The sequence below is a fragment of the Eucalyptus grandis genome, chromosome 3, assembly GCF_016545825.1.
Source record: "Eucalyptus grandis isolate ANBG69807.140 chromosome 3, ASM1654582v1, whole genome shotgun sequence".
NCBI classification, from domain to species: Eukaryota; Viridiplantae; Streptophyta; class Magnoliopsida; order Myrtales; family Myrtaceae; genus Eucalyptus; species Eucalyptus grandis.
Genome location: NC_052614.1, coordinates 29,227,668 through 29,251,561, shown reverse-complemented (window position 1 = coordinate 29,251,561; position 23,894 = coordinate 29,227,668). Strand labels below are relative to the sequence as shown.

Genomic DNA, 23,894 nt, shown 5'->3' with positions numbered 1-23,894 from the left:
GAAAAAAGTGTGATAAAGAGTGGTTTTGGCTTCAATTAGGAATGCATATACAGAGTATTTATACAGTTATTTTGGTGGAATGCTTGCTTAATCGATATATTTTCTTATGTTGTGCAAAATTAATATAAATTAAACTTGCTGGATATACATAATCATTTGATAGGTGTCTACAAGATTGAAGGTCCTCGAAATGCTGAAATATTTAGCTGAGTTGGATGTCTCATGCATAAGTATTGTAGAGTTGCCAAATAGCATTGTCAATTTAAAGAGCTTGAAAATGTTGAAGATTTGACGGTAGTTACATGCAAAAGTTACCTGATGCCATTGGGATGACTGAGAAACTTGAGGAAATTTATGGAGAGGGTTGCTGGCAGCTCGAAGTGATTCCTAGTGATATTGTGGGACTAAGATCCTTGTGCATTTTACAATTAACAGAAACTCATGTGGAGAATGTATTGAATCTTCCACAAAGTTAGGTAAGTCTGTCTGCCCTCACATGTTTCAGAAGAAGATTCGGAGATATATAATATAGTGAGTTTGAAAAATCTTAAATTATGTTTTCCCACAACATTGTAGATGTTATCGTTTATGAGAGTAGTGTTGGTTATAATCTATCTATTTATTATTCACTGCCGGGGTAATTTAAAAATAGATCCATATTATTTTATTAGTTATTCAGGACAACATTGAAAGGAATGAAGGGTGACGATGAGTGGTTTTATAGGAATGCATCTATAGAGTATTTATAAAGTTACTTTTGTTGAATGATTGCTTAGTAAATATATTTGATTATATCCAACAAAACTAATATAAATTAAACTCACTGAATATATCTAATCATTTGACAGGTGGCTACAAGATTGAAGGTTCTTGATCTATCGCAATGCAGAATGTTGAAAGAAACTCCTGAGCTATCTGCATTTTTATCCTTAGAAAAACTAATTTTAAAGGGGTGTGAAATGCTTACAAAACTTTCCTATTCGATCGAAATGCTAAAATATTTAGTTGAGTTGGATGTTTCTCGCACAAGCATTGTAGAGTTGCCAAATAGCATTGTCCATCTAAAGAACTTGAAAGTGTTGAGGGTTAACGGTACTGGCATACAAAAGTTACCTGATTGCATTGGGATGATGGAGAAACTTGAGAAAATTTATGGACTAGGTTGCCGGCAGCTAGAAGTGATTCCTAGTGATATTGTGGGACTACCATCCTTGCAAATTTTGCAATTAACGGAAACTCGTGTGGAGAATATACCGAAGCTTCCACAGAGTTTGGTAAGTCTGTCTATCCTCACATGTTTCAAAAAAGATTGGGAGATCTCCAATTTAGTGAGTTTAAAAAATCTGAAATTATGTTTTCCCATAAATTTGTAGATGTTATCGTTTATGAGAGCAGTGTCGGGTATAATCTGTTTATTTATTATTCGATGTCGAGGTCATTTAAAAATAGATCCGTGTTCTTTTATTTGTTGGGGACAACATTGAAAGAAATGTAGCGCGACGATGAATGGTTTTGGCTTAAGTTTGGAATGCATGTACAGAGTATTTATAAAGTTACTTTCATGGAATACTTGCTTAGTCGCTTGCTCATACTCCGCAAAACTAATAAAAATTAAACTCGTTGGATATAACATAATCATTTGTTAGGTGGTTATAAGATTGAAGGTCATTGATCTGTTGTACTGCAGAGAGTTGAAAGAAACTCTTGAGCTCTTTGCATTTTTATCCGTAGAAAAATTAATTCTAAAGGGGTGTGAAATGATGACGAAAGTTTCCGACTCGATCTGAATGTTGAAATATTTAGTTGGGATTGAGGTTGAAATTGTTCAATTGAGGGTAGTTGCATGCAAAAGTTACTTGACGCCTATGGGATGATGGAGAAACTTGTGAAAATTTATGGAGAGCATTGCAAGTGGCTAGAAGTGATTCTTAGTGATATTGTGGGACTAAGATCCTTGCAGATTTTGAAATTAGTAGAACCTCGTGTGGTGAATGTACTGAAACATCCACAGAGTTTCGTAGTTTCGTAAGTCTGTCTACCCTCACATGTTTGAGAAAAAAGATTTGGAGACCTCCAATTTAGTGATTTTAAAAAATCTGAAATTATGTTTTGCAAAAACATTGTAGATTTTATCGTTTATGATAGCGAAGATGTATAGAGTATTAGTAAAGTTACTTTTGTTAATGCTTGCTTAGTCAATATATTTACTTATGTCCTGCAAAACTAATATAAATTAAACTCGTTGGACATATCAAATCATTTAACAGGTGGCTACAAGATTGAAGGTTCTTCATCTATCGCAATGCAGAAGGTTGAAAGAAACTCCTGAGCTATCTCCATTTTTATCCTTAGAAAAATTAATTCTAAAGGGGTGTGAAATGCTTACAAAACTTTCCGAGTCGATCGGAATGCTGAAATATTTAGTTGAGTTGGATGTCTCATGCACAAGCATTGAAGAATTGCCAAGTAGCATTGTCAATCTAAAGAGCTTGAAAGTGTTGAATATTAACGGTAGTTGCATGCAAAAGTTACCCGATGTCATTGAGAAGATGGAGAAACTTGAGGAAATTTATGGAGTAGGTTGCCGGCAGCTGAAAGCTACTTCTAATGGTATGTCGGAAGTACAGAACTTCCGAAAGCAGAAATTAGTTAAAACTCGTGGGGAGAATGTACCGAAGCATCCAAAGAGTTTGGTAAGTCTATTTTTATGCTCATAGGTTTTTGAAAAAGATTCGTAGATCTCCAATTTAGTGAGTCTAAAAAAAATCCAAAATTATATTTTCCCATAACATTCTAGAAGTTACAATTTATAAGAATAGTGTTGGTTATATTCTGTCTTTTTATTATTCAATGTCGGGATAATTTCAAAAGATGCGTGTTCTTTTATCGATTGATGGGGACAATGTTGGAAGAAATGAAGGGTGACGAAGAGTAATTTTGGCTTAAGTGAGGAATGCATGTAGAGAATATTTATAAAGTTACTTTTGTTGAATGATTGCTTAGTCCATATATTTGCTTATGTCCAGCAAAACTAATCTAAATTAAACTCACTAGATATATCTAATCATTTGACAGGCAACTACAAGATTGAAGGTCCTTTATCTGTCGGATTGCGGAATGTTGAAAGAAACTCTTAAGCTCGCTGCATTTTTATCCTTAGAAGAACTAGTTCTAAAGGGGTGTACAATGCTTACAACACTTTCCGACTCAATCGGAATGCTGGAATATTTAGTTGAGTTGGATGTCTCACGCACAAACATTGTAGAGTTGCCAGATAGCATTGTCCATCTAAAGAACTTGAAAGTGTTGAGGGTTAACGGTACTGGCATACAAAAGTTACCTGATTGCATTGGGATGATGGAGACACTTGAGAAAATTTATGGACTAGCTTGCCGGCAGCTAGAAGTAATTCCTAGTGATATTGTGGGACTTCCATCCTTGCAAATTTTGCAATTAACGGAAACTCTTGTGGAGAATATATCGAAACTTCCACAGAGTTTGGTAAGTCTGTCTATCCTCACATCTTTCAAAAAAAGATTGGGAGATCTCCAATTTAGTGAGTTTAAAAAATTTGAAATTATGTTTTCCCATAAAATTGTAGATGTTAGCCTTTATGAGAGCAGTGTCGGGTATAATCTGTTTATTTATTATTGGAAGTCAGTGTAATTTAAAAATAGGTCCGTGTTCTTTTATTTGTTGGGGACAACATTGAAAGAAATGAAGCGCGACGATGAGTGGTTTTGGCTTAAGTTTGGAATGCATGTACAGAGTATTTATAAAGTTACTTTCATGGAATACTTGCTTAGTCGCTATGGTTGCTCATGCTCCGCAAAACTAATAAAAATTAAACTCGTTTGATATAACATAATCATTTGTTAGGTGGTTACAAGATTGAAGGTCATTGATCTATTGTACTGCAGAGAGTTGAAAGAAACTCTTGAGCTCTTTGCATTCTTATCCGTAGAAAAATTAATTCTAAAGGGGTGTGAAATGGTGACGAAAGTTTCTGACTCGATCCGAATTTTGAAATGTTTAGTTTAGATTGAGCTCTCACGCACAAGTATTGTAGAGTTGCAAAATAGCATTAAGAATTTAAAGAGCCTGAAATTGTTCAAAATTGAGGGTAGTTGCATGCAAAAGTTAGTTGACGCCTATGGGATGATGGAGAAACTTGTGAAAATTTATGGAGAGCGTTGCAGGTAGCTAGAAGTGATTCTTAGTGATATTGTGGGACTAAGATCCTTGCGGATTTTGAAATTAGTAGAAACTCGTGTGGTGAATGTACTGAATCTTCCACAGAGTTTTGTAGTTTCGTAAGTCTGTCTACCCTCGCATGTTTGAGAAAAAAGATTTGGAAACCTCCAATTTAGTGATTTTTAAAAATCTGAAATTATGTTTTCCAAAAACATTGTAGATTTTATCGTTTATGAGAGCAATATGTATAGAGTATTTATAAAGTTAGTTTTGTTGATGCTTGCTTAGTCAATATGTTTACTTATGTCCTGCAAAACTAATATAAATTAAACTCGTTGGATATATCTAATCATTTGACAGGTGGCTACAAGATTGAAGGTTCTTGATCTATCGCAATGCAGAATGTTGAAAGAAACTCCCGAGCTATCTACATTTTTATCCTTAGAAAATTTAATTCTAAAGGGGTGTGAAATGCTTACAAAACTTTCCGAGTCGATCGGAATGCTGAAATATTTAGTTGAGTTAGATGTCTCAGGCACAAACATTGTAGAGTTGCCAAATAGCATTGTCCATCTAAAGAAATTGAAAATGTTGAGGGTTAACGGTACTGGCATACAAAAGTTACTCGATTGCATTGGGATGATGGAGAAACTTGAGGAAATTTATGGAGTAGGTTGCCGGCAGCTAGAAGTGATTCCTAGTGATATTGTGGGACTACCATCCTTGCAAATTTTGCAATTAACAGAAACTCGTGTGGAGAATATACCGAAGCTTCCACAGAGTTTGGTAAGTCTGTCTATCCTCACATGTTTCAAAAAAAGATTTGGAGATCTCCAATTTAGTGAGTTTAAAAAATCTGAAGTTATATTTTCCCATAAAATTGTAGATGTTATCGTTTATGAGAGTAGTGTCGGGTATAATATGTTTATTTATTATTCGATGTCGGGGTGATTTAAAAATAGATCTGTGTTCTTTTATTTGTTGGGGACAACATTGAAAGAAATGAAGGGCATCGATGAGTCGTTTTGGCTTAAGTTTGGAATGCATGTACAGAGTATTTATAAAGTTACTTTCATGGAATACTTGCTTAGTCGCTCTGGTTGCTCATGCTCCGCAAAACTAATAAAAATTAAAGTCGTTGGATATAACATAATCATTTGTTAGGTGGTTACAAGATTGAAGGTCATTGATATGTTGTACTGCAGAGAGTTGAAAGAAACTCTTGAGCTCTTTGTATTTTTATCCGTAGAAAAATTAATTCTAAAGGGGTGTGAAATGATGACGAAAGTTTCCGACTCGATCTGAATGTTGAAATATTTAGTTGAGATTGAGGTTGAAATTGTCCAATTGAGGGTAGTTGCATGCAAAAGTTACTTGACGCCTATGGGATAATGGAGAAACTTGTGAAAATTTATGAAGAGCATTGCAAATAGCTAGAAGTGATTCTTAGTGATATTGTGGGACTAAGATCCTTGCGGATTTTGAAATTAGTAGAAACTCGTGTGGTGAATGTACTAAATCTTCCACAGAGTTTCGTAGTTTCGTAAGTCTGTCTACCCTCGCATGTTTGAGAAAAAAGACTTGGAAACCTCCAATTTAGTGATTTTTAAAAATCTGAAATTATGTTTTCCAAAAACATTGTAGATTTTATCGTTTATGAGAGCAATATGTATATAGTATTTATAAAGTTAGTTTTGTTGATGCTTGCTTAGTCAATATGTTTACTTATGTCCTGCAAAACTAATATAAATTAAACTCGTTGGATATATCTAATCATTTGACAGGTGGCTACAAGATTGAAGGTTCTTGATCTATCGCAATGCAGAATGTTGAAAGAAACTCCTGAGCTATCTGCATTTTTATCCTTAGAAAATTTAATTCTAAAGGGGTGTGAAATGCTTACAAAACTTTCCGAGTCGATCGGAATGCTGAAATATTTAGTTGAGTTGGATGTCTCAGGCACAAACATTGTAGAGTTGCCAAATAGCATTGTCCATCTAAAGAAATTGAAAGTGTTGAGGGTTAACGGTACTGGCATACAAAAGTTACCTGATTGCATTGGGATGATGGAGAAACTTGAGGAAATTTATGGAGTAGGTTGCCGGCAGCTAGAAGTGATTCCTAGTGATATTGTGGGACTACCATCCTTGCAAATTTTGCAATTAACAGAAACTCGTGTGGAGAATATACCGAAGCTTCCACAGAGTTTGGTAAGTCTGTCTATCCTCACATGTTTCAAAAAAAGATTGGGAGATCTCCAATTTAGTGAGTTAAAAAAATCTGAAGTATTATTTTCCCATAAAATTGTAGATGTTATCGTTTATGAGAGTAGTGTCGGGTATAATCTGTTTATTTATTATTCGATGTCGGGGTGATTTAAAAATAGATCTGTGTTCTTTTATTTGTTGGGGACAACATTGAAAGAAATGAAGGGCAAAGATGAGTCCTTTTGGCTTAAGTTTGGAATGCATGTACAGAGTATTTATAAAGTTACTTTCATGGAATACTTGCTTAGTCGCTCCGGTTGCTCATGCTCCGCAAAACTAATAAAAATTAAAGTCGTTGGATATAACATAATCATTTGTTAGGTGGTTACAAGATTGAAGGTCATTGATATGTTGTACTGCAGAGAGTTGAAAGAAACTCTTGAGCTCTTTGCATTTTTATCCGTAGAAAAATTAATTCTAAAGGGGTGTGAAATGATGACGAAAGTTTCCGACTCGATCTGAATGTTGAAATATTTAGTTGAGATTGAGGTTGAAATTGTCCAATTGAGGGTAGTTGCATGCAAAAGTTGACGCCTATGGGATGATGGAGAAACTTGTGAAAATTTATGAAGAGCATTGCAAATAGCTAGAAGTGATTCTTAGTGATATTGTGGGACTAAGATCCTTGCGGATTTTGAAATTAGTAGAAACTCGTGTGGTGAATGTACTGAATCTTCCACAGAGTTTCGTAGTTTCGTAAGTCTGTCTACCCTCGCATGTTTGAGAAAAAAGATTTGGAAACCTCCAATTTAGTGATTTTTAAAAATCTGAAATTATGTTTTCCAAAAACATTGTAGATTTTATCGTTTATGAGAGCAATATGTATAGACTATTTATAAAGTTAGTTTTGTTGATGCTTGCTTAGTCAATATGTTTACTTATGTCCTGCAAAACTAATATAAATTAAACTCGTTGGATATATCTAATCATTTCACAGGTGGCTACAAGATTGAAGGTTCTTGATCTATCGCAATGCAGAATGTTGAAAGAAACTCCTGAGCTACCTGCATTTTTATCCTTAGAAAATTTAATTCTAAAGGGGTGTGAAATGCTTACAAAACTTTCCGAGTCGATCGGAATGCTGAAATATTCAGTTGAGTTGGATGTCTCAAGCACAAACATTGTAGAGTTGCCAAATAGCATTGTCCATCTAAAGAAATTGAAAGTGTTGAGGGTTAACTGACTGGCATACAAAAGTTACCTGATTGCATTGGGATGATGGAGAAACTTGAGGAAATTTATGGAGTAGGTTGCCGGCAGCTAGAAGTGATTCCTAGTGATATTGTGGGACTACCATCCTTGCAAATTTTGCAATTAACAGAAACTCGTGTGGAGAATATACCGAAGCTTCCACAGAGTTTGGTAAGTCTGTCTATCCTCACATGTTTCAAAAAAAGATTGGGAGATCTCCAATTTAGTGAGTTTAAAAAATCTGAAGTATTATTTTCCCATAAAATTATAGATGTTATCGTTTATGAAAGTAGTGTCGGGTATAATCTGTTTATTTATTATTCGATGTCGGGGTGATTTAAAAATAGACCTGTGTTCTTTTATTTGTTGGGGACAGCATTGAAAGAAATGAAGGGCAACGATGAGTCCTTTTGGCTTAAGTTTGGAATGCATTTACAGAGTATTTATAAAGTTACTTTCATGCAATACTTGCTTAGTCGCTCTGGTTGCTCATGCTCCGCAAAACTAATAAAAATTAAAGTCGTTGGATATAACATAATCATTTGTTAGGTGGTTACAAGATTGAAGGTCATTGATATGTTGTACTGCAGAGAGTTGAAAGAAACTCTTGAGCACTTTGTATTTTTATCCGTAGAAAAATTAATTCTAAGGGGTGTGAAATGATGACGAAAGTTTCCGACTCGATCTGAATGTTGAAATATTTAGTTGAGATTGAGGTTGAAATTGTCTAATTGAGGGTAGTTGCATGCAAAAGTTACTTGACGCCTATGGGATGATGGAGAAACTTGTGAAAATTTATGAAGAGCATTGCAAATAGCTAGAAGTGATTCTTAGTGATATTGTGGGACTAAGATCCTTGCGGATTTTGAAATTAGTAGAAACTCGTGTGGTGAATGTACTGAATCTTCCACAGAGTTTCGTAGTTTCGTAAGTCTGTCTACCCTCGCATGTTTGAGAAAAAAGATTTGGAAACCTCCAATTTAGTGATTTTTAAAAATCTGAAATTCTGTTTTCCAAAAACATTGTAGATTTTATCGTTTATGAGAGCAATATGTATAGACTATTTATAAAGTTAGTTTTGTTGATGCTTGCTTAGTCAATATGTTTACTTATGTCCTGCAAAACTAATATAAATTAAACTCGTTGGATATATCTAATCATTTGACAGTGGCTACAAGATTGAAGGTTCTTGATCTATCGCAATGCAGAATGTTGAAAGAAACTCCTGAGCTATCTGCATTTTTATCCTTAGAATATTTAATTCTAAAGGGGTGTTAAATGTTCACAAAACTTTCCGAGTCGATCGGAATGCTGAAATATTTAGTTGAGTTGGATGTCTCAGGCACAAACATTGTAGAGTTGCCAAATAGCATTGTCCATCTAAAGAAATTGAAAGTGTTGAGGGTTAACGGTACTTGGCATACAAAAGTTACCCGATTGCATTGGGATGATGGAGAAACTTGAGGAAATTTATGGAGTAGGTTGCCGGCAGCTAGAAGTGATTCCTAGTGATATTGTGGGACTACCATCCTTGCAAATTTTGCAATTAACAGAAACTCGTGTGGAGAATATACCGAAGCTTCCACAGAGTTTGGTAAGTCTGTCTATCCTCACATGTTTCAAAAAAGATTGGGAGATCTCCAATTTAGTGAGTTTAAAAATCTGAAGTATTATTTTCCCATAAAATTGTAGATGTTATCGTTTATGAGAGTAGTGTCGGGTATAATCTGTTTATTTATTATTCGATGTCGGGGTGATTTAAAAATAGATCTGTGTTCTTTTATTTGTTGGGGACAACATTGAAAGAAATGAAGGGCAACGATGAGTCCTTTTGGCTTAAGTTTGGAATGCATGTACAGAGTATTTATAAAGTTACTTTCATGGAATACTTGCTTAGTCGCTCTGGTTGCTCATGCTCCGCAAAACTAATAAAAATTAAAGTCGTTGGATATAACATAATCATTTGTTAGGTGGTTACAAGATTGAAGGTCATTGATATGTTGTACTGCAGAGAGTTGAAAGAAACTCTTGAGCTCTTTGTATTTTTATCCGTAGAAAATTAATTCTAAAGGGGTGTGAAATGATGACGAAAGTTTCCGACTCGATCTGATTGTTGAAATATTTAGTTGAGATTGAGGTTGAAATTGTCCAATTCAGGGTAGTTGCATGCAAAAGTTACTTGACGCCTATGGGATAATGGAGAAACTTGTGAAAAGTTATGAAGAGCATTGCAAATAGCTAGAAGTGATTCTTAGTGATATTGTGGGACTAAGATCCTTGCGGATTTTGAAATTAGTAGAAACTCGTGTGGTGAATGTACTGAATCTTCCACAGAGTTTCGTAGTTTCGTAAGTCTGTCTACCCTCGCATGTTTGAGAAAAAAGATTTGGAAACCTCCAATTTAGTGATTTTTAAAAATCGGAAATTATGTTTTCCAAAAACATTGTAGATTTTATCGTTTATGAGAGCAATATGTATAGAGTATTTATAAAGTTAGTTTTGTTGATGCTTGCTTAGTCAATATGTTTACTTATGTCCTGCAAAACTAATATAAATTAAACTCGTTGGATATATCTAATCATTTGACAGGTGGCTACAAGATTGAAGGTTCTTGATCTATCGCAATGCAGAATGTTGAAAGAAACTCCTGAGCTATCTGCATTTTTATCCTTAGAAAATTTAATTCTAAAGGGGTGTGAAATGCTTACAAAACTTTCCGAGTCGATCGGAATGCTGAAATATTTAGTTGAGTTAGATGTCTCAGGCACAAACATTGTAGAGTTGCCAAATAGCATTGTCCATCTAAAGAAATTGAAAATGTTGAGGGTTAACGGTACTGGCATACAAAAGTTACCTGATTGCATTGGGATGATGGAGAAACTTGAGGAAATTTATGGAGTAGGTTGCCGGCAGCTAGAAGTGATTCCTAGTGATATTGTGGGACTACCATCCTTGCAAATTTTGCAATTAACAGAAACTCGTGTGGAGAATATACCGAAGCTTCCACGAGTTTGGTAAGTCCGTCTATCCTCACATGTTTCAAAAAAAGATTGGGAGATCTCCAATTTAGTGAGTTTAAAAAATCTGAAGTATTATTTTCCCATAAAATTGTAGATGTTATCGTTTATGAGAGTAGTGTCGGGTATAATCTGTTTATTTATTATTCGATGTCGGGGTGATTTAAAAATAGATCTGTGTTCTTTTATTTGTTGGGGACAACATTGAAAGAAATGAAGGGCAACGATGAGTCCTTTTGGCTTAAGTTTGGAATGCATGTACAGAGTATTTATAAAGTTACTTTCATGGAATACTTGCTTAGTCGCTCTGGTTGCTCATGCTCCGCAAAACTAATAAAAATTAAAGTCGTTGGATATAACATAATCATTTGTTAGGTGGTTACAAGATTGAAGGTCATTGATATGTTGTACTGCAGAGAGTTGAAAGAAACTCTTGAGCTCTTTGTATTTTTATCCGTAGAAAAATTAATTCTAAAGGGGTGTGAAATGATGACGAAAGTTTCCGACTCGATCTGAATGTTGAAATATTTAGTTGAGATTGAGGTTGAAATTGTCCAATTCAGGGTAGTTGCATGCAAAAGTTACTTGACGCCTATGGGATAATGGAGAAACTTGTGAAAAGTTATGAAGAGCATTGCAAATAGCTAGAAGTGATTCTTAGTGATATTGTGGGACTAAGATCCTTGCGGATTTTGAAATTAGTAGAAACTCGTGTGGTGAATGTACTGAATCTTCCACAGAGTTTCGTAGTTTCGTAAGTCTGTCTACCCTCGCATGTTTGAGAAAAAAGATTTGGAAACCTCCAATTTAGTGATTTTTAAAAATCGGAAATTATGTTTTCCAAAAACATTGTAGATTTTATCGTTTATGAGAGCAATATGTATAGAGTATTTATAAAGTTAGTTTTGTTGATGCTTGCTTAGTCAATATGTTTACTTATGTCCTGCAAAACTAATATAAATTAAACTCGTTGGATATATCTAATCATTTGACAGGTGGCTACAAGATTGAAGGTTCTTGATCTATCGCAATGCAGAATGTTGAAAGAAACTCCTGAGCTATCTGCATTTTTATCCTTAGAAAATTTAATTCTAAAGGGGTGTGAAATGCTTACAAAACTTTCCGAGTCGATCGGAATGCTGAAATATTTAGTTGAGTTGGATGTCTCAGGCACAAACATTGTAGAGTTGCCAAATAGCATTGTCCATCTAAAGAAATTGAAAGTGTTGAGGGTTAACGGTACCGGCATACAAAAGTTACCCGATTGCATTGGGATGATGGAGAAACTTGAGGAAATTTATGGAGTAGGTTGCCGGCAGCTAGAAGTGATTCCTAGTGATATTGTGGGACTACCATCCTTGCAAATTTTGCAATTAACAGAAACTCGTGTGGAGAATATACCGAAGCTTCCACAGAGCTTGGTAAGTCTGTCTATCCTCACATGTTTCAAAAAAAGATTGGGAGATCTCCAATTTAGTGAGTTTAAAAAATCTGAAGTTATATTTTCCCATAAAATTGTAGATGTTATCGTTTATGAGAGTAGTGTCGGGTATAATATGTTTATTTATTATTCGATGTCGGGGTGATTTAAAAATAGATCTGTGTTCTTTTATTTGTTGGGGACAACATTGAAAGAAATGAAGGGCATCGATGAGTCGTTTTGGCTTAAGTTTGGAATGCATGTACAGAGTATTTATAAAGTTACTTTCATGGAATACTTGCTTAGTCGCTCGGGGTTGCTCATGCTCGCAAAACTAATAAAAATTAAAGTCGTTGGATATAACATAATCATTCTTTAGGTGGTTACAAGATTGAAGGTCATTGATATGTTGTACTGCAGAGAGTTGAAAGAAACTCTTGAGCTCTTTGTATTTTTATCCGTAGAAAAATTAATTCTAAAGGGGTGTGAAATGATGACGAAAGTTTCCGACTCGATCTGAATGTTGAAATATTTAGTTGAGATTGAGGTTGAAATTGTCCAATTGAGGGTAGTTGCATGCAAAAGTTACTTGACGCCTATGGGATGATGGAGAAACTTGTGAAAATTTATGAAGAGCATTGCAAATAGCTAGAAGTGATTCTTAGTGATATTGTTGGACTAAGATCCTTGCGGATTTTGAAATTAGTAGAAATTCGTGTGGTGAATGTACTGAATCTTCCACAAAGTTTCGTAGTTTCGTAAGCCTGTCTACCCTCGCATGTTTGAGAAAAAAGATTTGGAAACCTCCAATTTAGTGATTTTTAAAAATCGGAAATTATGTTTTCCAAAAACATTGTAGATTTTATCGTTTATGAGAGCAATATGTATAGAGTATTTATAAAGTTAGTTTTGTTGATGCTTGCTTAGTCAATATGTTTACTTATGTCCTGCAAAACTAATATAAATTAAACTCGTTGGATATATCTAATCATTTGACAGGTGGCTACAAGATTGAAGGTTCTTGATCTATCGCAATGCAGAATGTTGAAAGAAACTCCCGAGCTATCTGCATTTTTATCCTTAGAAAATTTAATTCTAAAGGGGTGTGAAATGCTTACAAAACTTTCCGAGTCGATCGGAATGCTGAAATATTTAGTTGAGTTGGATGTCTCAGGCACAAACATTGTAGAGTTGCCAAATAGCATTGTCCATCTAAAGAAATTGAAAGTGTTGAGGGTTAACGGTACGGCATACAAAAGTTACCCGATTGCATTGGGATGATGGAGAAACTTGAGGAAATTTATGGAGTAGGTTGCCGGCAGCTAGAAGTGATTCCTAGTGATATTGTGGGACTACCATCCTTGCAAATTTTGCAATTAACAGAAACTCGTGTGGAGAATATACCGAAGCTTCCACGAGCTTGGTAAGTCTGTCTATCCTCACATGTTTCAAAAAAAAGATTGGGAGATCTCCAATTTAGTGAGTTTAAAAAATCTGAAGTTATATTTTCCCATAAAATTGTAGATGTTATCGTTTATGAGAGTAGTGTCGGGTATAATATGTTTATTTATTATTCGATGTCGGGGTGATTTAAAAATAGATCTGTGTTCTTTTATTTGTTGGGGACAACATTGAAAGAAATGAAGGGCATCGATGAGTCGTTTTGGCTTAAGTTTGGAATGCATGTACAGAGTATTTATAAAGTTACTTTCATGGAATACTTGCTTAGTCGCTCTGGTTGCTCATGCTCTGCAAAACTAATAAAAATTAAAGTCGTTGGATATAACATAATCATTCTTTAGGTGGTTACAAGATTGAAGGTCATTGATATGTTGTACTGCAGAGAGTTGAAAGAAACTCTTGAGCTCTTTGTATTTTTATCCGTAGAAAAATTAATTCTAAAGGGGTGTGAAATGATGACGAAAGTTTCCGACTCGATCTGAATGTTGAAATATTTAGTTGAGATTGAGGTTGAAATTGTCCAATTGAGGGTAGTTGCATGCAAAAGTTACTTGACGCCTATGGGATGATGGAGAAACTTGTGAAAATTTATGAAGAGCATTGCAAATAGCTAGAAGTGATTCTTAGTGATATTGTTGGACTAAGATCCATGCGGATTTTGAAATTAGTAGAAATTCGTGTGGTGAATGTACTGAATCTTCCACAAAGTTTCGTAGTTTCGTAAGCCTGTCTACCCTCGCATGTTTGAGAAAAAAGATTTGGAAACCTCCAATTTAGTGATTTTTAAAAATCGGAAATTATGTTTTCCAAAAACATTGTAGATTTTATCGTTTATGAGAGCAATATGTATAGACTATTTATAAAGTTAGTTTTGTTGATGCTTGCTTAGTCAATATGTTTACTTATGTCCTGCAAAACTAATATAATTAAACTCGTTGGATATATCTAATCATTTGACAGGTGGCTACAAGATTGAAGGTTCTTGATCTATCGCAATGCAGAATGTTGAAAGAAACTTCTGAGCTATCTGCATTTTTATCCTTAGAATATTTAATTCTAAAGGGGTGTGAAATGCTTACAAAACTTTCCGAGTCGATCGGAATGCTGAAATATTTAGTTGAGTTGGATGTCTCAGGCACAAACATTGTAGAGTTGCCAAATAGCATTGTCCATCTAAAGAAATTGAAAGTGTTGAGGGTTAACGGTACTGGCATACAAAAGTTACCTGATTGCATTAGGATGATGGAGAAACTTGAGGAAATTTATGGAGTAGGTTGCCGGCAGCTAGAAGTGATTCCTAGTGATATTGTGGGACTACCATCCTTGCAAATTTTGCAATTAACAGAAAACTCGTGTGGAGAATATACCGAAGCTTCCACAGAGTTTGGTAAGTCTGTCTATCCTCACATGTTTCAAAAAAAGATTGGGAGATCTCCAATTTAGTGAGTTTAAAAAAAATCTGAAGTATTATTTTCCCATAAAATTGTAGATGTTATCGTTTATGAGAGTAGTGTCGGGTATAATCTGTTTATTTATTATTCGATGTCGGGGTGATTTAAAAATAGATCTCGTGTTCTTTTATTTGTTGGGGACAACATTGAAAGAAATGAAGGGCAACGATGAGTCGTTTTGGCTTAAGTTTGGAATGCATGTACAGAATATTTATAAAGTTACTTTCATGGAATACTTGCTTAGTCGCTCTGGTTGCTCATGCTCCGCAAAACTAATACAAAATAAAGTCGTTGGATATAACATAATCATTTGTTAGGTGGTTACAAGATTGAAGGTCATTGATCTGTTGTACTGCAGAGAGTTGAAAGAAACTCTTGAGCTCTTTGTATTTTTATCCGTAGAAAAATTAATTCTAGAGGGGTGTGAAATGATGACGAAAGTTTCCGACTCGATCTGAATGTTGAAATAGTTAGTTGAGATTGAGGTTGAAATTGTCCAATTGAGGGTAGTTGCATGCAAAAGTTACTTGACGCCTATGGGATGATGGAGAAACTTGTGAAAATTTATGAAGAGCATTGCAAATAGCTAGAAGTGATTCTTAGTGATATTGTTGGACTAAGATCCTTGGATTTTGAAATTAGTAGAAACTCGTGTGGTGAATGTACTGAATCTTCCACAGAGTTTCGTAGTTTCGTAAGCCTGTCTACCCTCGCATGTTTGAGAAAAAAGATTCGGAAACCTCCAATTTAGTGATTTTTAAAAATCTGAAATTATGTTTTCCAAAAACATTGTAGATTTTATCGTTTATGAGAGCAGTATGTATAGAGTATTAGTAAAGTTACTTTTGTTAATGCTTGCTTAGTCAATATGTTTACTTATGTCCTGCAAAACTAATATAAATTAAACTCGTTGGACATATCTAATCATTTGACAGGTGCCTACAAGATTGAAGGTTCTTCATCTATCACAATGCAAATTGTTGAAAGAAACTCCCGAGCTATCTGCATTTCTATCCTTAGAAGAATTAGTTCTAAAGGGTGTACAATGCTTACAAAACTTTCCGACTCAATCGGAATGCTGGAATATTTAGTTGAGTTGGATGTCTCACGCACAAACATTGTAGAGTTGCCAAATAGCATTGTCCATCTAAAGAACTTGAAAGTGCTGAGGGTTAACGGTACTGGCATACAAAAGTTACCTGATTGCATTGGGATGATGGAGAAACTTGAGAAAATTTATGGAATAGGTTGCCGGCAGTTAGAAGTGATTCCTAGTGATATTGTGGGACTACCATCCTTGCAAATTTTGCAATTAACGGAAACTCGTGTGGAGAATATACGAAGCTTCCACAGAGTTTGGTAAGTCTGTCTATCCTCACATGTTTCAAAAAAAGATTGGGAGATCTCCAATTTAGTGAGTTTAAAAAATTTGAAATTATGTTTTCCCATAAAATTGTAGATGTTAGCCTTTATGAGAGTAGTGTCGGGTATAATCTATTTATTTATTATTGGAAGTCACGGTAATTTAAAAATAGGTCCGTGTTCTTTTATTTGTTGGGGACAACATTGAAAGAAATGAAGGGCGACGATGAATGGTTTTGGCTTAAGTTTGGAATGCATGTAAAGTGTATTTATAAAGTTACTTTGATGGAATACTTGCTTACTCGCTATGGTTGCTCATGCTCCGCAAAACTAATAAAAATTAAACTCGTTGGATATAACAAAATCATTTGTTAGGTGGTTACAAGATTGAAGGTCATTGATCTGTTGTACTGCACAGAGTTGAAAGAAACTCTTGAGCTCTTTGTATTTTTATCCGTAGAAAAATTAATTCTAAAGGGGTGTGAAATGATGACGAAAGTTTCCGACTCGATCTGAATGTTGAAATATTTAGTTGAGATTGAGGTTGAAATTGTCCAATTGAGGGTAGTTGCATTCAAAAAGTTAGTTGACGCCTATGGGATGATGGAGAAACTTGTGAAAATTTATGAAGAGCATTGCAAATAGCTAGAAGTGATTCTTAGTGATATTGTTGGACTAAAATCCTTGCGGATTTTGAAATTAGTAGAAACTCGTGTGGTGAATGTACTGAATCTTCCACAGAGTTTCGTAGTTTCGTAAGCTTTGTCTACCCTCGCATGTTTGAGAAAAAGATTTGGAAACCTCCAATTTAGTGATTTTTAAAAATCTGAAATTATGTTTTCCAAAAACATTGTAGATTTTATCGTTTATGAGAGCAGTATGTATAGAGTATTAGTAAAGTTACTTTTGTTAATGCTTGCTTAGTCAATATGTTTACTTATGCCCTGCAAAACTAATGTAAATTAAACTCGTTGGACTTATCTAATCATTTGACAGGTGGCTACAAGATTGAAGGTTCTTCATCTATCACAATGCAAATTGTTGAAAGAAACTCCCGAGCTATCTCGCATTTCTATCCTTAGAAAAATTAATTCTAAAGGGGTGTGAAATGCTTACAAAACTTTCCGAGTCGATCGGAATGCTGAAATATTTAGTTGAGTTGGATGTCTCGAGCACAAGCATTGTAGAATTGCCAAGTAGCATTGTCAATCTAAAGAGCTTGAAAGTGTTGAGTATTAACAGTACTGGCATACAAAAGTTACCCGATTGCATTGGGATGATGGAAAACTTGAGAAAATTTATGGAATAGGTTGCCGGTAGCTAGAAGTGATTCCTACTGATATTGTCGGACTGCCATCCTTGCAAATTTTGCAATTAGCGGAAACTCGTGTGGAGAATATACCGAAGCTTCCACGGAGTTTGGTAAGTCTGTCTATCCTCACATGTTTCAAAAAAAGATTGGTAGATCTCCAATTTAGTGAGTTTAAAAAATCTGAAATTATGTTTTCCCATAAAATTGTAGATGTTATCGTTTATCGTAGCAAAGTGTCGTATAACTGTTTATTTATGATTCGATGTCGGGGTGATTTAAAAATAGATCGGTGTTCTTTTATTTGTTGGGGACAACATTGAAAGAAATGAAGGGCGACGATGAATGGTTTTGGCTTAAGTTTGGAATGCATGTAAAGAGTATTTATAAAGTTACTTTGATGGAATACTTGCTTACTCGCTATGGTTGCTCATGCTCCGCAAAACTAATAAAAATTAAACTCGTTGGATATAACAAAATCATTTGTTAGGTGGTTACAAGATTGAAGGTCATTGATCTGTTGTACTGCACAGAGTTGAAAGCAACTCTTGAGCACTTTGCATTTTTATCCGTAGAAAAATTAATTCTAAAGGGGTGTGAAATGATGACGAAAGTTTCCGACTCGATCTGAATGTTGAAATATTTAGTTGAGATTGAGGTTGAAATTGTTCAATTGAGGTTAGTTGCATGAAAAAGTTAGTTGACGCCTATGGGATGATGGAGAAACTTGTGAAAATTTATAGAGAGCATTGCAAGTAGCTAGAAGTGATTCTTAGTGATATTGTGGGACTAAGATCCTTGCGGATTTTGAAATTAGTAGAAACTCGTGTGGTGAATGTACTGAATCTTCCACAGAGTTTCGTAGTTTCGTAAGTCTGTCTATCCTCACATGTTTCAGAAAAAAGATTTGGAGACCTCCAATTTAGTGATTTTTAAAAAATCTGAAATTATGTTTTCCAAAAACATTGTAGATTTTATCGTTTATGAGAGCAGTATGTATAGAGTATTAGTAAAGTTACTTTTGTTAATGCTTGCTTAGTCAATATGTTTACTTATGTCCTGCAAAACTAATATAAATTAAACTCGTTGGACATATCTAATCATTTGACAGGTGGCTACAAGATTAAAGGTTCTTCATCTATCACAATGCAAATTGTTGAAAGAAACTCCCGAGCTATCTGCATTTCTATCCTTAGAAAAATTAATTCTAAAGGGGTGTGAAATGCTTACAAAACTTTCCGAGTCGATCGGAATGCTGAAATATTTAGTTGAGTTGGATGTCTCAGGCACAAGCATTGTAGAATTGCCAAGTAGCATTGTCAATCTAAAGAGCTTGAAAGTGTTGAGTATTAACGGTACTGGCATACAAAAGTTACCTGATTGCATTGGGATGATGGAAAAACTTGAGAAAATTTATGGACTAGGTTGCCGGCAGCTAGAAGTGATTCCTACTGATATTGTCGGACTGCCATCCTTGCAAATTTTGCAATTAGCGGAAACTCGTGTGGAGAATATACCGAAGCTTCCACGGAGTTTGGTAAGTCTGTCTATCCTCACATGTTTCAAAAAAAGATTGGGAGATCTCCAATTTAGTGAGTTTAAAAAATCTGAAATTATGTTTTCCCATAAAATTGTAGATGTTATCGTTTATGAGAGCAGTGTTAGGTATAATCTGTTTATTTATGATTCGATGTCGGGGTGATTTAAAAATAGATCGGTGTTCTTTTATTTGTTGGGGACAACATTGAAAGAAATGAAGGGCGACGATGAATGGTTTTGGCTTAAGTTTGGAATGCATGTACAGAGTATTTATAAAGTTACTTTCATGGAATACTTGCTTAGTCGCTATGGTTGCTCATGCTCCGCAAAACTAATAAAAAATAAACTCGTTCGATATAACATAATCATTTGTTAGGTGGTTACAAGATTGAAGATCATTGATCTGTTGTATTGCAGAGAGTTGAAAGAAACTTTTGAGCTCTTTGCATTTTTATCCGTAGAAAAATTAATTCTAAAGGGGTGTGAAATGGTGACGAAAGTTTCCGACTCGATCCGAATGTTGAAATATTTAATTGAGATTGAGGTCTCACGCACAAGTATTGTAGAGTTGCCCAATCCCTTTGCGAATTTAAAGAGTTTGAAATTGTTCAAGACTGAGGGTAGTTGCATGCAAAACTTACTTGACACCTATGGGATGATGGAGAAACTTGAGAAAATTTATGGAGCACGTTGCAGGTAGCTAGAAGTGATTCTTAGTAATATTGTGGGATTAAGATCCTTGCGGATTTTGAAATTAGTAGAAACTCGTGTGGTGAATGTACTGAATCTTCCACAGAGTTTCGTTGTTTCGTAAGTCTGTCTACCCTCGCATGTTTGAGAAAAAAGATTTGGAGACCTCCAATTTAGTGATTTTTAAAAATCTGAAATTATGTTTTCGAAAAACATTGTAGATTTTATCGTTTATGAGAGCAGTATGTATAGAGTATTTATAAAGTTACTTTTGTTGATGCTTGCTTAGTCAATATGTTTACTTATGTCATGCAAAACTAATATAAATTAAACGCGTTGGATATATCTAATCATTTGACAGGTGGCTACAAGATTGAAGGTTCTTGATCTATCGCAATGCAGAATGTTGAAAGAAACTCCTGAGCTATCTGCATTTTTATCCTTAGAAAATTTAATTCTAAAGGGGTGTGAAATGCTTACAAAACTTTCCGAGTCGATTGGAATGCTGAAATATTTAGTTGAGTTGGATGTCTCAGGCACAAGCATTGTAGAATTGCCAAGTAGCATTGTCAATCTAAAGAGCTTGAAAGTGTTGAATATTAATGGTAGTTGCATGCAAAAGTTACCTGATGTCATTGAGAAGATGGAGAAACTTGAGGAAATTTATGGAGTAGGTTGCCGGCAGCTGGAAGCTACTTCTAATGGTATTTCGGAAGTACAGAACTTCCGAAAGCAGAAATTAGTTAAAACTCGTGGGGAGAATGTACCGAAGCGTCCAGATAGTTTGGTAAGTCTATTTTTATGCTCATAGGTTTTTGAAAAAGATTCGTAGATCTCCAATTTAGTGAGTCTAAAAAATCCAAAATTATGTTTTCCCATAACATTCTAGAAGTTACAATTTATAAGAATAGTGTTGGTTATATTCTGTCTTTTTATTATTCAATGTCGGGATACTTCCGAAAAAGATGCGTGTTCTTTTATCGATTGATGGGGACAATGTTGGAAGAAATGAAGGGTGACGAAGAGTAATTTTGGCTTAAGTGAGGAATGCATGTAGAGAATATTTATAAAGTTACTTTTGTTGAATGCTTGCTTAGTCAATATATTTGCTTATGTCCAGCAAAACTAATCTAAATTAAACTCACTAGATATATCTAATCATTTGATAGGCAACTACAAGATTGAAGGTCCTTTATCTGTCGGATTGCGGAATGTTGAAAGAAACTCTTAAGCTCGCTGCATTTTTATCCTTAGAAGAATTAGTTCTAAAGGGGTGTACAATGCTTACAAAACTTTCCGACTCAATCGGAATGCTGGAATATTTAGTTGAGTTGGATGTCTCACGCACAAACATTGTAGAGTTGCCAAATAGCATTGTCCATCTAAAGAACTTGAAAGTGCTGAGGGTTAATGGTACTGGCATACAAAAGTTACCTGATTGCATTGGGATGATGGAGAAACTTGAGAAAATTTATGGAATAGGTTGCCGGCAGTTAGAAGTGATTCCTAGTGATATTGTGGGACTACCATCCTTGCAAATTTTGCAATTAACGGAAACTCGTGTGGAGAATATACCGAAGCTTCCACAGAGTTTGGTAAGTCTGTCTATCCTCACATGTTTCAAAAAAAGATTGGGAGATCTCCAATTTAGTGAGTTTAAAAAATCTAAAATTATGTTTTCCCATAAAATTGTAGATGTTATCGTTTATGAGAGCAGTTTCGGGTATAATCTGTCTATTTTTTATTCGATGATGGGGTAATTTAAAAATAGATCCATATTCTTTTATTAGTTGTTAGGAAGAAAATTGAAAGAAATGAAGGGTGACGTTGAATGGTTTTGGTTTAGTTTGGAATGCATGTACAGAGTATTTATAAAGTTACTTTCATGGAATACTTGCTTAGTCGATATCTTTGTCATGTTCCGCAAAACTAATAAAAATTAAACTCGTTGGATATAACATAATCTTTTGATAGGTGGTTACAAGATTGAAGGTCATTAATCTGTCGTACTACAGAATGTTGAAAGAAACTCTTGAGCTCTTTGCATTTTTATCCTTAGAAAAATTAATTCTAAAGGGGTGTGAAATGGTGACAAACTTTCCGACTCGATCCGAATGTTGAAATATTTAGTTGAGTTGGAGGTCTCATGCAAGAGTATTGTAGAATTGCCAAATAGCATTATCGATTTAAATAGCTTGAAATTGTTAAAGATTGACAGTAGTTGCATGCAAAAGTTACTTGATGCCTATGGGATGATGGAGAAACTTGAGGAAATTTATGAAGAGGGTTGCCTGCAGCTAGAAGTGATTCCTAGTGATATTGTGGGACTAAGATCCTTGCAGATTTGAAAATTAATAGAAACTCGTGTGGAGGTTGTACCGAAGTTTTCACAGAGTTTGGCAAAAGGTTTGGAGATTTCAAATTTAGTAAGTCTAAAAAATCTGAAATTATGTTTTCCCATAACATTCTATATGTTATCATTTTATCTGAGTAATGTTGGTTATAATCTAACTTTTATTATTCGATACTAAGGTAATTTAGAAATAGATCCATGTTCTTTTATTGGTTGTTAGGGACAACATTGGAAGAAATGAAGGATGACGAAGAGTGGTTTTGGCTTATAAGAATGCATGTATAGAGTATTTATAAAGTTACTTTTGTCGAATGCTTGCTTAGTTATATATTTGCTTATGTCCTGCAAAACTAATATAAATTAAATTCGTTGGATATATCTAATCATTTGACAGGTGGCTACAAGATTGAAGGTTCTTGATCTATCATGCTGCAAAATATTGAAAGAAACTCCTGAGTTCTCTACATTGTTATCCTTAGAAAAATTAATTCTAAGTGGATGTCAAATGCTTACGAAACTTTCTGACTCGATTAGAATGCTGAAATATTTAGTTGAGTTGGATGTCTCATGCACAAACATTGTCGAGTTGCCAAATAGCATTGTCAATCTAAAGAGCTTGAAAGTGTTGAAGATTGGTGGCAGTTGCATGAAAAAGTTACCTAATGTCATTGGGATGATGGAGAAACTTGAGGAAATTTATGGAGAGGGTTGTCGGCAACTAGAAGTGATTCCTAGTGATATTGTGGGACTATCATACTTGCAGATTTTGAAATTAACAGAAACTCGTATGGAGAATATACCAAAGCTTCCAGAGAGTTTGGTAAGTCTATGTCTGTCCTCAACAGTCTCGGAAAAAGCTCCAGAGATCTCCAACTTAGTGAATTTAAGAAATCTGGAATTATGTTTTCCCCTTACATACCCCATCTGTGCCAGGATTCCAAAAAGTTTCATGTCCGGCCCATATTGTAAGTTAGAACTTTCAATTATCACCAGAAGCTCATATTTGGGTTGCTTTTGCTGTCTGAAAGAACTTGAACTTGAGAACTGCAACAACCTGCAGTGTGTTGGACAGCTACCCTCTGATTTGAGGATATTTACAATTACCAATTGCAGATTTCTTGAAGTTGTGGACCTTTCCAACTTATCTAACTTCAAGAATCTTGAGGACGTTAAAGTATGGGATTGTTTGAGATTGGTTGAAATTCGAGGTATCGACAGACTAGAATCATTGAAAAGTCTTTACATCGAACACTGTAGTCCCTTGTTACGCTTACCTGATCTATCCACCTGGAAGGAGCTGACGGAGTGGGATGTTGATGCTCTTGTGACAGATTTGGCGAGAGGAAAACAAGTAGCTCGAAGTGATGATCTCCCACTCTAGCACTTGAAAAAAGCTTATAGTATTGGCAAATCCTTATTATGTTGGCTCGTGTTTTATTTGATACGTGATACTAGGAGGTTCCCTTTTCTTTAATTTTTTGGGTCATGGAGTATTTCATGTGTGCAGGCCTCTACTTCTGATGAATAAAGGATACATACGCTGTTAGGCCTCTTAGAACTTTGTTGGAACTTTTTGGGCCTATGATATTATTGGATTTTGACCACGCAATGCAAATTCCAAAACATTGTATCTGATGTAG

The 23,894-nt window shown here is 35.0% G+C and overlaps 1 protein-coding gene across 1 annotated transcript; it reads left to right on the top strand.

Moving 5' to 3' along the window:
• Positions 1–2,549: 2,549 nt before the first annotated feature.
• LOC104439332 (leucine-rich repeat and death domain-containing protein 1) lies at positions 2,550–23,635 on the top strand. The gene is made up of 7 exons (XM_039309528.1): positions 2,550–2,693; positions 3,076–3,501; positions 5,979–6,404; positions 20,263–20,688; positions 21,071–21,496; positions 22,649–23,074; positions 23,315–23,635. The coding sequence occupies exons 1-7, from the start codon at positions 2,550–2,552 to the stop codon at positions 23,633–23,635; spliced, it is 2,595 nt and encodes an 864-aa protein (XP_039165462.1).
• The last annotated feature ends 259 nt before the right edge of the window (positions 23,636–23,894 follow it).

What these genes read in the sequence shown, in the direction of transcription:
- LOC104439332 (XM_039309528.1), top strand. Translation starts at nt 2,550, where the DNA reads ATGGAGAAACTTGAGGAAATTTATGGAGTAGGTTGCCGGCAGCTGAAA. An exon ending in CGAAGCATCCAAAGAGTTTG is followed by an intron (nt 2,694 to 3,075) that starts GTAAGTCTATTT and finishes ATCATTTGACAG; the next exon opens with GCAACTACAAGATTGAAGGT. An exon ending in CGAAGCGTCCAGATAGTTTG is followed by an intron (nt 20,689 to 21,070) that starts GTAAGTCTATTT and finishes ATCATTTGATAG; the next exon opens with GCAACTACAAGATTGAAGGT.